Below are 14,979 nucleotides of genomic sequence, written 5' to 3'. Positions count from 1 at the left end.
TTAAAATAAGGTGGTGCTGGAGATGAACTGAATGATTGGAATAACATGATAGGTGTAAGAGTTGCATGCCAAGGGTCTAACCAAAGTAATAAGTAATCCAAAACTGTGCAAACTAATTAAGGTAGAGAGATCATTCCAATTTATTAAGGTGGTGATGTCAAAACAGGACAGTAAGGATGGTTGAGGCCATCTTTTTGGGTACGGAAATTGGCAATCGGTTTCTGCTTTGTTGATTCTGTGCTGTTGTGTATCTTGAAGGCCGCCTTGGAGGACACTTACCTGAAGATCAGAGGCGAATGCCCTTGACCTCTGAAGTGTTCCCCCGATTAGGAGGGAACATTCCTGTCTGGTGATTGTTGTGTGGTGTCCATTCATTGTCATAGCGTCTGCATGGTCTCACGAGTCGAGAAAGGATAGCAAAGATGATTCTGGGGAGGAGCGAGAGTAAAAGGGTAGTTGTTATGGGGGCTTTAACTTTCTAAATATTGACTGGGAATACTATAGTTTGAGTACTTTAGATGAGTCAGTTTTAGTCCAATGTGTGCAGGAGGGTTTCCTGACACAGTATGTAGACAGGCCAACAAGAGGCGAGGCCACATTGGATTTGGTACTGGGTAATGAACCTGGCCAGGTGTTAGATTTGGAGGTAGGTGATCACTTTAGTGATAGTGACCACCATTCAGTTATGTTTAAATTAGCGAAAGCAAAGGATGGTATATACCACAAGGCAAGAGTTATGGCTGGGGGAAAGGCAATTATGATACGCTGAGGCAAGATTTAGGGATGCAGAAGATGGAGAAGGAAACTGCAGGCAATGGGCACAATTGAAATGTGGAGCTTATTAAAGGAACCGCTACTGTGTGTCCTTGATAAGTATGTACCTGTCAGGCAGGGAGAAAGTGGTTGAGCGAAGGAGCCGTGGTTTACTAAAGAAGTTGAATCTCTTGTCAAGAGGAAGAAGGAGGCTTATGAAAGGATGAGATGTGAAGGCTCAGTTAGGGCATTTGAGAGTTACAAGTTAGCCAGGAAAGACCTAAGGAGAGAGCTAAGAAGAGTCAGGAGGGGACATGAGAAGTCATTAGTGGATAGGATCAAGGAAAACCCTAAGGCTTTCTATAGGTACATAAGGAATAAAAGAATAACTAGAGTAAGATTAGGACCAATGAAGGATAGTGATGGGAAGTTATGCGTGGAGTCAGAGGAAATAGGGGAAGCGCTAATTGAATATTTTTCATCAGTATTCACACTGTTGTTGAGGAGAATGCTGAAATACAGGCTATGAGACTAGACGGGATTGAGGTTCACAAGGAGGAGATGATAGCAATTCTGGAAAATGTGAAAATAGATAAGTCCCTGAGCTGGGGGATTTATCCTAGGATTCTCTGGGAAGCCAGGGAGGAGATTGCAGAGACTTTGGCTTTGATCTTTATGTCATCATTGTCGACAGGAATAGTGCCAGATGCCAGAATAGCAAATGTCAAAGAAGGGAAGTAGAGAGAACCCTGGTAATTATAGACTAGTGAGCCTTACTTCGGTGTGGGTAAGGTGTTGGAAATGGTTATAAGAGACAGGATTTGTAATCGCACAGAAACGAATAAGTTGATTAGGGATAGTCAACACGGTTTTGTGAAGGGTAGGTTGTGCCTCACAAACCTCATTGAGGTCTTTGAGAAGGTGACCAAACAGGTGGACGAAGGTAAAGTGGTTGATGTGGTGTATATGGATTTCAGTAAGGTGTTTGATAAGGTTCACCATGGTAGGCTATTGCAGAAAATACGGAGGCATGGAATTGAGCATGATTTAGCAGTTTGGATCAGAAATTGGCTAGCTGAAAGAAGACAGAGGGTGGTGGTTGATGGGAAATGTTCATCCTTGAGTTTGGTTACTAGTGGTGTACTGCAAGGATCTGTTGTGGGTTCACTGCTGTTTGTCATTTTTATAATTGACCTAGATGAGGGTGTAGAAGGATTGGTTAATAAATTTATGGATGACACTAAGGTCAGTAGAGTTGTGGATAGGTGACAAAGGATGTTGTAGGTTACAGAGGGACATATATAAGCTGCAGAGCTGGGTGGCAAATGGAGTTTGATGCGGAAAAGTGTGAGGTCATTTACTTTGGAAGGAGTAACAGGAATGCAGAGTACTGGGCTAATGGTAAGATTCTTGGTTGTGTGGATGAGCAGAGCGATCTCGGTGTCCATGTACATAGATCTCTGAAAGTTGCCACCCAGTTTGACAGGGTTGTTAAGAAGGAATATGGTGTGTTAGCCTTTATTGGTAGAGGGATTGAGTTTCGGAAATACGAGGTCATGCTACATCTGATGTGGCCGCACTTGGAGTATTGTGTACAGTACTGGTCACTGCATTATAGGGAGGATGTGGAAGATTTGGAAAGGGTTCAGAGGCGATTTACTAGGATGTTGCCTGATATGGAGGGAAAATCTTACAAGGAAAGGCTGAGGGAACTGAGGCTATTTTCGTTGAGAGAACAAGGTTGAGAGGTGACTTAATTGAGACACAAAATAATCAGAAGATTAGATAGGGTGGATAGTGAGAGCCTTTTTCCTCAGATGGTAATGGCTAGTATGAGGGGCCACAGCTTTAAATTGAGGGATAATAGATATAGGACAGATGTCAGAGATAATTTCTTTACTCAGAGTAGTAGGGGCATGGAACACACTGCCTGCAACAGTAGTTGACATGCTAACTAGGGCATTTAAATTATCATTGGATAGGCATATGGAATAGGCTTCAGATTGGTTTCACATCGAGGGCTGAAGGGCTTGTACTGCGCTGTATTGTTCTATGTTCTAATATACCATGCCTCAGGGCATCCTTGCCTGCAGTGTTATGAGATAGACAACTCTGGCCAAGTCACATGAGTATCTGGCACTTACATGGTGGGTGGCATTCCCATGTGTGATGGTATGATGAATCATTAGAAAGATAGTTAAAATGGCTCAAAATCACTTCTCTGAGCATCCTCACACTGAGTATGAGGTAAGAATCATAGAGTCACAAACACATGAAGCCTACCCTTCGGTCCTAAACTAAACTAATCCCACTTGCTTGCATTTGGCCCATACCTCTCGAAACCTGTCCTATTCATGTTCCTGTCCAAATGTGTTTCAAATGTTGTAACTGTACCTGCATCTGCCAATTCCTCTGGCAGTTCATTCCATATACGAACCACCCTCACCAGGTCCCTTTTAAATCTGTCTCCCCTCACCTTAAAAATATGCTCTCTAGTTTTGAACTCCCCTACTCTCGGAAAAAGACCTTTGTCACCACCTTATCTGTCATGATTTTATGAACCTCTGTTGGGTCACCCCTCAGCTTCCTATACTCCAGTGAAAAAAGTCCCAACCTATTCAGCCTCTCCATAGAACTCAAACCCTCCAGTCCTGGCAACATCCTTGTAAATCTTTTCCGAACTATCTCCAATTTAATAACATCCTTCCTATATTAGGGTGATCAGAAGTGTACACAGTACTCCAAAAGTGACTCCACTATTGTCCTGTATAACTTCAAAATGATGTCCCAACTCTTATACTCAATGGGCTGAGCAATGAAGGCAAGATTCAAGGTTTGTAATCAAGGTCATCATTCTAAGAGATGAAAAGAGATTTCTTCACCTGATCCTCTTCAAAAGAATCTTTCCAGCCCCTAATGCTTATGCTTATCCATGTACCTTTATTGAGATAAACAATATCATAGCAACTTTCAAAACCTAAACAGACCCACTTCAGTGAAGTCTTGCCTGATGCAGCAGCAGGAACCAGCTACATGCAGAGTGAGCTGATCTCAACCATAGTAGTGTGAGGTGCTAGAATTAGCTTTGTGGGTCTTTGTCTTGGGGTAGTAAAATAAAACAGGAATTCTATTCCTGATTGTGTTCCAGTGGCTCCCACAGTAAGGATAAGGATACTGTGTGAATGCACGTGTTTTGACTTGCTCAAAATTGCCTCTCTGTCAATCTCTTATTGCATTTAATAGTCTTTCAAAGGTTACTGTGTTGGGTCATACCTGAGCAACTGTTGACATTCAGTACTTTATCTAGTAGGAGGAGAGTACATTGGAAAAGCTACTCGTGTTATGAGCCATCCTTAATTTGAGGTTGTGCATTTCAGCTGTGAGTCTTCATATGGTTGAACAGGCCAATTCTTAACCTGTAGATCTTCAGTCACATGGACCAAGATGTTCCACATGGTTATGGGAACCAGGATGCAGGATTTGCTTCCTTTCGTAACATTCTCTTTGGCCACCACTGGGACACAGACTATTTGAGAGGGAGGTGGTGGCGTAGTGCTAATATCAATGGACCAGTCATGTAGACCACAGACTTAAGTTCTGGAGAAATGAGTTTGAATTGCACTACAGCCCCAAGTTTAAAAAGAAAAGTTGATGGGATGTGGGTGTTGCCTGCTTATTGTCCAGAGGGCAGTTAAGAGACAACAACATTGCTGTGGGCCACATGATCAGATAAGGATAACAGATTTCAATTCCTAACAGGCCAGATGGACTTTAACATCTCACAACAATATTACATGGTCACTATAAGGCTATCTTTTGTAATTCAGAATTTCTTTTATTGGAAAAGTGGAACCTGGCAGAGAAGCTGTTTTTCAGTCATCCAAGCCATGTATTCAGTTTATCATTGTTGTTTTTGCGTAAGTTTTGCCTGAATGTTGTTTATTTGGCTTCAAGAAGAATACATGTTTGTTCAACATCTTTCTAGATTAGAGTGGTACTGGAAAAGCACAGCAGTTCAGGCAGCATCCGAGGAGCAGGAAAATCGATGTTTCGGGCAAAAGCCCTTCATCAGGAATACAGCACCGTGTTTGTTCCAACAGTCCATCCATTGAATCTGTAAATGGAATTGCCCATGGAATTCCTCTATTGTTCGATACATTGCTGATCAACAGTCCAGTTCCAGAGTGACAACTATTGAATACACTAGGATTTTTGTTGATTTACAGTGATCTTTGTTGGCGAATACTTACGACTGCAGTTTATAAAAGGCCTAGCAGCTATCACCTCATTCATGATAGCTGATTGATAGAGGTGAAAGAAGTTTAATCACATCATCAAGAAATTATGCTTTAAAGAAATAGGTTGATTTATGCACTTACCACAAGATAGTGATTTCTAGATCTCTGAGCATAATCTTCAAATTTCCTTCAGGAATCAGCCCTAAAACTTCTTTCATTACAGAGTGCTGCTATATAACATTTCGAAAGAGATTAATGGTGAGGAGCTCAGTAACATAAAATTTATACTGCAAGTAGCCAAGGGGAAATCTCAGGATATGAAGGTAAGCTGGATTGCATAGCAGTCTGCTTTATTCATGTGTATGTAACTTCTAAATTTGAATTGTTAAATTCACTAATACATAAAACGCCAGAGAGGAAGTAGGCCATTTGGCCCATTGGGTCTGTTCTGCATTTCAATTGGATTATCGATGATCTAATAATCCTCAATTTTTATTTGCTGCCTTTTTTTTTACACTTGACTCTCTTACTAAAAACCTGTCTATCTCAGCCTTGCACATATTTAAGTCTCCAGCCTTATGAGCCCTCTATGGTAAAGAATTCTACAGATTCACCACATGCTTAACCCCTTATTCTGAAATTATGCCCTCTGGTCCTCGACTCTGGTACAAGGAGGAAAAGCATTTACCATCTAACCCTTGAAGTCCCCTGGGAATTCTGTATTTTTCAAAAAGGTTTCCAATGAGTACAGGCCCAACCTACTCAATCTCCCCGAAAAAGACATTCCCTTTGGACCTAATGAATGTTCTCTAGACTTCCTACGATGCCAGTATATCTTTTCTTAAATAACGGAACCAAAATTTAAAGTTTTACAGAAGTATTCCAGTATGTTTTTACCTTGTATGATTTTTACAAGATTGCGGAGAAGGAGGAGAAAATGAGGACTGTAGATGCTGGGGATCAGAGTTGAAATGTGTGGTGCTGGAAAAGCACATCAGGTCCGGCAGCATCCGAGGAGCAGGAGAGTCGATGTGTCTGGCATAAGTCTATCACATTCCTGCTGAAGGGCTTGTGCCAGAAACATCGACTCTCCTGCTCCTCGGATGCTGCCTGACCTGCTGTGCTTTCACAAGATTGCCCTCTTTTTGTACTCCCATTTATTGAAAAGGTGTGTTACTTGCTAAAATTACAAAATGGTGAAACTGACTTGGTAAATATGTAACTGGCTGGTATCCACCAAAAGGACTAGGGCTCAATGCTCAGACAATGAAAGTCCTGGTACACGTGTTGCAATTGGCATTCTTGAGATAGCAAGAAACTCGTGAGTGCTTCCCCTCCTGACTGCTATCCAGGGCTACAGCTGGAAAGCAATTGCGTGGAATTTGCACAGGACATGAATAAACTCTGCTGCGATGTCTTCATCTAGTTAAACAGCCTGATGATACTTACTAGTAGCATTTGAAAAGTGGGGGAGTGGGCAACTGTGCAACCATGACATATTAAAGGTTATTTCCTTCAGAACAGCATGGAAGAAAAATGGAAAGAAACCTCACTGAGCTTTTAGAAACTGTTCTTATGATTTGTTTTTCTTTAGAATTTTATGGATGTCTGCATTAATCTGGAAAGGAAGGGACAACTAGCACCAGATAATCTATATGTCCTACTAAATGTCATGAAGGAAATCAAAAGAATTGATCTAAAGCGCAAACTGGAAAAAATTCAAGACATAACTGGTACACAAGATCTTATTCAAAAGTTTGTAAATCTGGGAGCTACTTTTTATTAACTAACATTTCTTTTAGTGGCAGAATTTTGACTTGTGATATGGGGCTTATTAACGAGATTGTCTCATGAGGCAACTCTTCAACCTGGAGCCCTGGTTCTCTCTTCTAACTAATGTTCCTCCACTCTAGCAACATGTGAAACTCACCAAAAAGAGTTAACTGTAATTGTATATCCTTCAGTGGTCAGTTGATGCTGCCTAAACCATGGGCCTTGTATCTTTAGCAAAACATGCAAACACAGGAACAGGAGGAGGCCATTCAGTCCCTCGAGCCTGTTCTGCCATTCAGTGAGATCATGGCTGCTCTGTGGCTTAACTCCATAAAACTGCCTTTAGCCAAAATCCCTCACTACTTTTGCTTAACAAAAATTTGTCTGTCTTAGATTTAGAATTAACAAGTGATCTAGCATCCATTTGCATTTGTGGAAGAGAATTCCAAAATCTAGCACCTTTTTTGTGTAGAAGTGCTTCCTAACATCTCTCCTGAATCATCTAGACCTAATTCCTCCCTCGTTCTAGAATCCCCAACATGTGGAAATAGTTATCTTTATCTACCCTGTTTTTCCCATTAATATCTTGCAGACTTCCGAATCATCATCTTCTTCTGTCCTGATGCTGCAGTCACTACTCTTCCTAAGGAAGAATCTGACTTTATTCATAAACTCTTACATGACTTAATGCAACTGTTAAGGACAACATCAAATTTGACATCTGTCATATGTCACATTTGGATGTCACAAAATTTCTTGCTGCCGAGCACAACAATTAAATCACTTTAGTTTTACCTCTATCACGCTCTTTGATAAGTTTAGGGTAATTTTGTTGCTTCCTTCATACTATATGCTCTCTTCGTGCCACTAAAATCTAAGCAATGACATCGATTCTTCAGATTTTATGATTCCACTCTTAATCCTTCTTCATCCTTTTTAAACCTTTTGCTTTCACCATCTATTCTAACCTCAAAAACTCTAAATCTCAGTGGAAAAATATGCTTCCTAAGAAGTTCATTTCTTTTGTTTCTGCCTTATCATCTTTCCCTTGAACAACTATTAACCGTTTATAAAGCATGTGTCCCAACAAGGAGTTGAGTGCAGCTCCCATACCAAGGGAAGGTTTTCTATAAACCTCACAAGCCTTGTTTTCAGATAACCTTTCAGCCTTTTTCTTTTAAAAACAAAATAAAACGATGACTCTGGCCTCACATTTCATTAAATCAAGGTTCATCACAACATTTTATCTAACTTTTACCAGAACCTGGATCACCTGCTGAATTCTTCCCATTCTCTTACAACTGAAAGACTTATAAAATCTTAAACTAGGCATCAAATTGCCCCATTTACTGAATAGCTTTATTGTCTGTTCTGTCTTAGATGTCTTTCCCACCACTGTGATAGTTCAGTCGGGTTGCAAACTCTGGTTTGTGGATTCCTGCAAGTTTGATTGTGTGACATCACACCACATGGCTCATGACCAAGTGATGTCTGATCACAACTTCTGACCATATGGCATTTGATCAGGCATCATTTCTTCACATACTCTCTAAAAATATGTATTTATCTTCTAAAGGTTAAAAACCCTGAGAGTTGGGTCCTTTTGCTTGCGGTTTTCTACTAGTGGTTGCATCAACGTTTGAGACTACACTCTCCCACTACACATTTAATTTCTAATCTATGACTTTCAGAGCCCCCGGATCAGAATATAGACTCCCTACAGTGTGGAAACAGGCCATTCTGCCCAACAAGTCCACACCGACCCTTCAAAGAGTAACCCACCCAGACCGATTCCCCTACCCTATTACTCTACATTTACCCCAGGTAATGCATGTAACCTGCACACTATGGGACAATTTAGCATGGCCAATCCACCCAAACCTGCACATCTTTGGACTGTGGGAGGAAACTCACGCAGACACAGGGAGAGCCTGCAAACTCCATACAGACAGTTGGCCGATGCTGGAATCAAACCCGGGTCCCTGGCATTGTGAGGCAGCAGTGCTAATCACTGAGCCACTGTGCCGCCCACAGGGCGGGTGACAATCATTGATGAGGGTCACCCACCTGATTTTTTTTTCCCAATTCTGATCCCAATAGACATTCCTCTCCAAGCGGTTGAAACTCTCTGCCAGTGACACTGTGAAGTGGCACAACATACACTGCAGCAGGAAGCTCCCAGCTATTCTGAGAGAGTTGGGAATAGTAACTGGCCCAGTAAAGTAAAACTGTACTCGACCACTTGGTTTGTAGTAATTTACTGAGATGTCCACAAGGCAGACATTATTTATTTATTTTTAGACTAATGATATTAAACCACTAATGAATCTCTTACCTTTTTTTTACTTTTAAGCTACACTTCCACAACAAGAAAGCAGGAGCCAAGCAAAAGAGCCTAACCATGGGATGTTCCCTGGAGTCAGCTGTCAAGCTCAGACTGATGCCAAACCAAGTGATTCAACAGGAACTGAGAATCAGCATGAACCTCAACCACAGACATCCACTGTAGGAACACAACGAATTACTGTAAGTCAGATAGGAGTGCACATAGGACTGTCTATGGCATTGTCTTTTTAATCATTAGCATTCTAATGAAGCTCACTATCATGCATTCTCTGACACACTGGGCTGCAGAAATCCTAACCACTATAGGTAATGGGCTGAAGGTTCACAAATCGACCCCAGCACCTGGTTTGACCTGCAGGGATTTCCAAAGTTGCAGCAATCTGCAGGTGACCATCTAGTGTTTTGGTTTTGTAGCTGTCTGTGGAATCATTTAGAGAAGTCAAAACTGCACTGGGGAGCTTTGGTCTTCATGATTGGATTAAGAATGTTATCTTGCAAAACTTAAAGCAATCCTGCAAATGGAAATTGCTGCTTTACACGTACTCAGTAAACCATCAGTTCTTGTGTAATTAGAGCGTGTGGCATCCTAGCCCCTCGCTAGCTAGATCAAGCACAACAACAGATTCAGAGAACCTAGAAATTGAGAGCTGCCTCTGCAAACTAATTTCAATTAGTTGCCATTTCAAAAGACTGTTTACTTGAATAATTCAGTAAGGACAATGTTATGGTACCAGAGGACCACATACTATTGTAACTTGACCCCCAAATCTTGCATGAATCTTCTTCCATCACATAGAGAGTGGTTCACTCTGATTGCAGAGGATAAATGTTGCTCACCAGCTTGTTTGTCTTTCTGTTTCTCTCTCTCACTCTGATGAATGCAGCTACTTCTGCTCCTGAGGTCTACATCACAGCATGAGATAATTTTCTACCAGTTCTGTATAGACACAAAGATGCTCTTGAAATCCAGTTAAAAATCACACAACACCGGGTTAAAGTCCAACGGGTTTATTTGGAAGCACTAGCTTTCAGAGCACTGCTCCTTCATCAGGTGGTTGATGAACCACCTAATGAAAGAGCAGCACTCCAAAAGCTCGTGCTTCCAAATAAACCTGTTGGACTATAACCTGGTGTTGTGTGATTTTTAACTTTGTCCACCCCAATCCAACACCGGCTCCTCCAAATCTTGAAATCTAGAGCTTACAAATGTTATTTCTCCTTTTTTTTGACTTAATTATTGCTTAATAATTTGATCTCATTATTTTTCTCTCTTTCGGTTGTGACATTTTGCACTAAAAGAAACAATTAAAAGAAGCAGTTGTATGCTGCTTGGAACTTATAATTGTGAAAGCAGAAAACCAATAATAAATCAAAACTGCAGTAGAAGACCACTTTACTAAATTTAAGGTGGAGTGCATATATTCTGGGTTAAAAAAACTCCAAACGAATGCATAATGTTGCTCTGCTCTAGAATATGCACTGCTGATCCTCGGGTGACCAATGGTCACACTAAATGTATACTGGTAGATATGGATGCCATGGAGAGGCAGGCAAGCAATCTTTGTCCAGGAACATATTCGGCATGTTATCTTTACAGTCAAATGTCCTGTTAAAATTGACCAGCTAGGCTCTGACATAAAGAGCTTGATTTGACTTAGTCAAAACCTATTCATTAACAGTTAGATTTATAGCCCAAAGGATGAGAGGAGGAGGAGTAGGAGGAGGAGGAAACAGCCAAAACTGGATAAACAGATATATCCAATGACATTGTTCTTTCTTGTTTCTACAGGTGGATGACCCAGCTGTAGAGAAGCCTTGTCCCCAGCAAGGAGGAGGTTCAACTACAGAATACAGTGCGTGGAAACATTTCTTTTTGCACAGCAACTTTATTTCCCTTTCTCTGATGTAGACTGGTAGTTACAGGGGTGTAAGTCCATCAGTACGAGCTGCACCCTCCTACCCATTTCTATGCATGCCTAGGTGGTGAGCATCAGCAAGCATTTTGTTCATTATGCTTGAGTCTGATCACTGCCCCATTTCACACTTGCAGTGCACATAAAGATCTGGGATATTAATAACCAGATGTTAAAGTGTTAGCATGTATTATCTCTCCCCAGATGCTCGCCTAAACGATGCAGCTCTTCACAAACTGCCAAATGCTGAGATCGATATTGATCAGACATTGAAATAAAACTCTCAGCATCATGGATCTTTGCCAGACCAACTGATGTATTTATCCACCACAGGATACTCAACTGACACTTTTGAGATTGAACAATCCTGCCCAATTTATAATATGCCCCATTGCAGGCAGACTGTTGCTAGGTTTCCACCAGGCTTCCACCAATAGCTCATAAAACTAACCATTCCTCATTCACCCTCCCTGATACTGAGGTTAGTTGTAATGGTCCTTATTGAAACAGATTAACAGCACAAGGATATCAACCGACTCATGTTATGATCTGACTCACCATCTTAAATGTTAATGCACTTAATTATATGCGTCATCCACCAGATATATTGCTGCAATACACAAAGGTAACATTGACAGTGTTTTCAAAAACTACAAACTCTCCAACTGAAAAGGAAATGGGCTGCAAGTGTACAGGGACACCAGCACCTTCCAAGGGCAATTAGGATGGTCAATAAATGCTGATGATGCCCGACCTTGTGAATGAAGATGAAAACTGTTTTATGTTTTATTATTAATCTGCTTTTAGATTTACATTCCATTGGCAATCTGCACACAGCTGTGGAAAAATTAAGATTGGAATCAACATCAGGTGAGATAAATTAGTTTTTCATGTACTGCTCTTGTGGCAATGGTAGTACCCATATCTCTAGACCAGGAGGCCCATATTCAAGCCCCACCTGCCCCAATGGTGTGTTATAATATCTCTGATTGATTAGAAAAGAATTCTGTTATGTACTGCTTCCCAATACTATCCTTTCATTTTTTGTCTTAGTCCAGATCTCTCCTGACAATAGTCTCCTGTTGAGGGCAGAAACCAGTGTAAAGTATGCCTGCCCATAATATGATCACAAGATGGCGGCAATGGAGTTTGATCCTGAGCCCGGGGCCTGCCTACTCCATCCCTTTTTCTATTTTTCCCCTTTCCTTTCGTTGTTTGTTAACTTTACCTTCTTATTAAGAGCGTTGGCAGCAGCAATGTGGGTCTGGCGCGGACGTGTGGCGAGCTTTTGGATTCCCACCAGCGGAGGCAACATTCAGCTCACTTCAAGATGTGGTAGAATCGATGGATGCATCGGTGAGGCCAGACAGCACCACAGACTTGAGTCAATGGCAGCGGGGTTGGATTTGGGACCGGTGTGGACCCAATGGCACCGATGGTGGTGGCATTGCGAGGTTGGCCTAGGGAGGACTCACGGTGGAGGCACCATGGTGCCGAAGAGTGGCGACTTTGTTCCAGCAATGGCTGGCTTTGCGGCTGCCTGATTGCTTTGTGCTTGTGTTGGTCTCAGTATTGGGGTAGGGCAGCACCTGGATCCGGACCCAAGGCATAGCTTTTAAGTTGAACATTTTTTTATTTCCTGCCTTTACCTTCTATATTTTGGTTTATTTTCTGTGCTTCAAGATGGAACCGGAGAGTGGCGACACCATACAACACCTTTAAAAAATACATGTGACAATAATAAATCAAATCAAATCAAATCACTCTACATGAACCACAACAGCTGGATCCTCCTTCTTCAAGTTTCTCACCAGCTACAAGAAGACATCTTTAACCCTCGCCATTAGACCTCTGTTGCAGGCAGCAGAGTACAGAATTTATTGCCCTTTGTATGCTGTTTTCTTTCATTGCCACCATTCTTTTTGCAATTCACATGTGAATGGTGTCCTTCACTCTGGTGCCATAGACAATCCATTCATCCACCTTGCAATCATACTCCTACTCCATACAGGAAGGAGGCACCTTGTACTTGCTAGAAAAAGTCAAGGCCTGAGACTCCTTCACCAATACGTGCCGATCCTCCCATCCAACTGACTCACAGTCACATCCTCCTGTTCATGATCAATGACGACTGTAAAATTCTGCCATCCTAAGGGGTGTCATCATTGCCCAGAACAAAATGGTCAGCTAACTTCTCTGTCCCTGCATCACAGAGTCGACAGCAAGGTCTCTTGCTCAGTGACCGAGCTGTAGCTCCTCAGGCTATTGCATTTAAATACAGGCAACTTTGGCCTTGATCACAGGACAAACCTCATTCTGCAATCACAACACATCACCTGCCTTCCATTTTTATAATGCATTCATTATAGAACATAGAACAATACAGCACAGTATACGCCCTTCGGTCCTCAATGTTTTTTTAGATTAGATTCCCTACAGTGTGGAAACAGGCCCTTCGGCCCAACCAGTCCACACCGACTGTCCGAAGAGTAACCCACCCAGACCCATTTTCCTTTGACTAATGCACCTAATACTATGGGCAATTTAGCATGGCCAATTCGCCTAACGGTGGGAGGAAACCGGATCACCCGGAGGAAACCCAAGCAGACACCGGGAGAATGTGCAAACTCCACACAGATAGTTGCCCGAGGTTGGAATCGAACCTGGGACCCTGGCGCTGTGAAGCAGCAGGGCTAACCACTGAGCCAACATGCCGCCCTTTATCGACCTCTAAGATCAAATATACCCACATATTCAAGAGTTGCTTACAAGTTCCTAATGGATCTGACTCTACTACCACTGCTAGCAGTGCATTCCATACACCCACCACTCTCTGCATAAAGAACTGACCTCTGACATCTCCTTGAAATCTTCCCCCAGATACCTTAAAATTATACGAGAACGAGGGTAGGTCCGATCAAGGACAGTAGTGGGAGACTGTGTATTGAGTCGGAAGAGATAGGAGAGGTCTTGAACAAGTACTTCTCTTCATTTACGAACGAGAGGGACCGTATTGTAGAAGAGGAGAGTGTGAAATGGACTGGTAAGCTAGAAGAGATACCTGTTAGGAAGGAAGATGTGTTGGACATTTTGAACAACTTGAGGATAGACAAGTCCCCCGGGCCTGACGGGATATATCCTAGGATTATGTGGGAAGCAAGAGAGGAAATTGCAGTACCGTTGGCAATGATCTTCTCGTCTTCACTGGCAACGGGGGTGGTACCAGGGGACTGGAGAGTAGCGAATGTTGTGCCCCTGTTCAAAAAAGGGAATAGGGATAACCCCGGGAATTACAGGCCTGTTAGTCTTACTTCTGTGGTAGGCAAAGTAATGGAAAGGGTACTGAGGGATAGGATTTATGAGTATCTGGAAAGACACTGCTTGATTAGGGACAGCCAGCACGGATTTGTGAAGGGTAGGTCTTGCCTTACAAGTCATATTGAATTCTTCGAGGAGGTGACCAAGCATGTAGATGAGGGTAGAGCAGTGGATGTAGTGTACATGGATTCTAGTAAGGCATTTGATAAGGTTCCCCATGGAAGGCTTATGCGGAAAGTCAGGAGGCATGGGATAGAGGGAAATTTGGCCAATTGGATAGAAAACTGGCTAAACGGTCGAAGGCAGAGAGTGGTGGTAGATGGTAAATATTCAGCCTGGAGCCCAGTTACAAGTGGAGTTCCGCAGGGATCAGGTCTGGGTCCTCTGCTGTTTGCAATTTTTATTAATGACTTAGATGAGGGAGTCGAAGGGTGGGTCAGTAAATTTGCAGATGATACGAAGATAGGTGGAGTTGTGGACAGTGAGGAGGGCTGTTGTCGGCTGCAGAGGGACTTAGATATGATGCAGAGCTGGGCTGAGGAGTGGCAGATGGAGTTCAACCCTGCCAAGTGAGGTTGTCCATTTTGGAAGAACAAATAAGAATGCGGAATACAGGGTTAACGGTAGGATTCTTAGTG

The 14,979-nt window shown here is 42.3% G+C and overlaps 1 protein-coding gene and 1 long non-coding RNA gene across 4 annotated transcripts in view; one reads left to right on the top strand and one right to left on the bottom strand.

Annotated features, from left to right (window-relative positions):
* The window catches only part of LOC122551464, a 105,124-nt gene that overhangs the window by 11,772 nt on the left and 78,373 nt on the right, over positions 1-14,979 (bottom strand). The window contains exon 2 of the long non-coding RNA XR_006312109.1: positions 280-428. This is a non-coding gene — a long non-coding RNA (uncharacterized LOC122551464). The remainder of the gene's footprint in view (positions 1-279; positions 429-14,979) is intronic.
* The window catches only part of LOC122551461 (caspase-8-like), a 73,802-nt gene that overhangs the window by 36,196 nt on the left and 22,627 nt on the right, over positions 1-14,979 (top strand). For all 3 annotated transcript variants that reach the window (XM_043693399.1, XM_043693398.1, XM_043693396.1), the window contains exons 3-7: positions 5,215-5,314; positions 6,586-6,724; positions 9,118-9,290; positions 10,900-10,963; positions 11,831-11,893. In XM_043693399.1, the coding sequence (XP_043549334.1) occupies positions 5,215-5,314; positions 6,586-6,724; positions 9,118-9,290; positions 10,900-10,963; positions 11,831-11,893 (539 nt within the window). The remainder of the gene's footprint in view (positions 1-5,214; positions 5,315-6,585; positions 6,725-9,117; positions 9,291-10,899; positions 10,964-11,830; positions 11,894-14,979) is intronic.

The sequence above is a fragment of the Chiloscyllium plagiosum genome, chromosome 7 (genome assembly GCF_004010195.1).
Source record: "Chiloscyllium plagiosum isolate BGI_BamShark_2017 chromosome 7, ASM401019v2, whole genome shotgun sequence".
Lineage (NCBI taxonomy): Eukaryota > Metazoa > Chordata > Chondrichthyes > Orectolobiformes > Hemiscylliidae > Chiloscyllium > Chiloscyllium plagiosum.
This window is presented reverse-complemented; position numbering and strand designations above follow the sequence as displayed.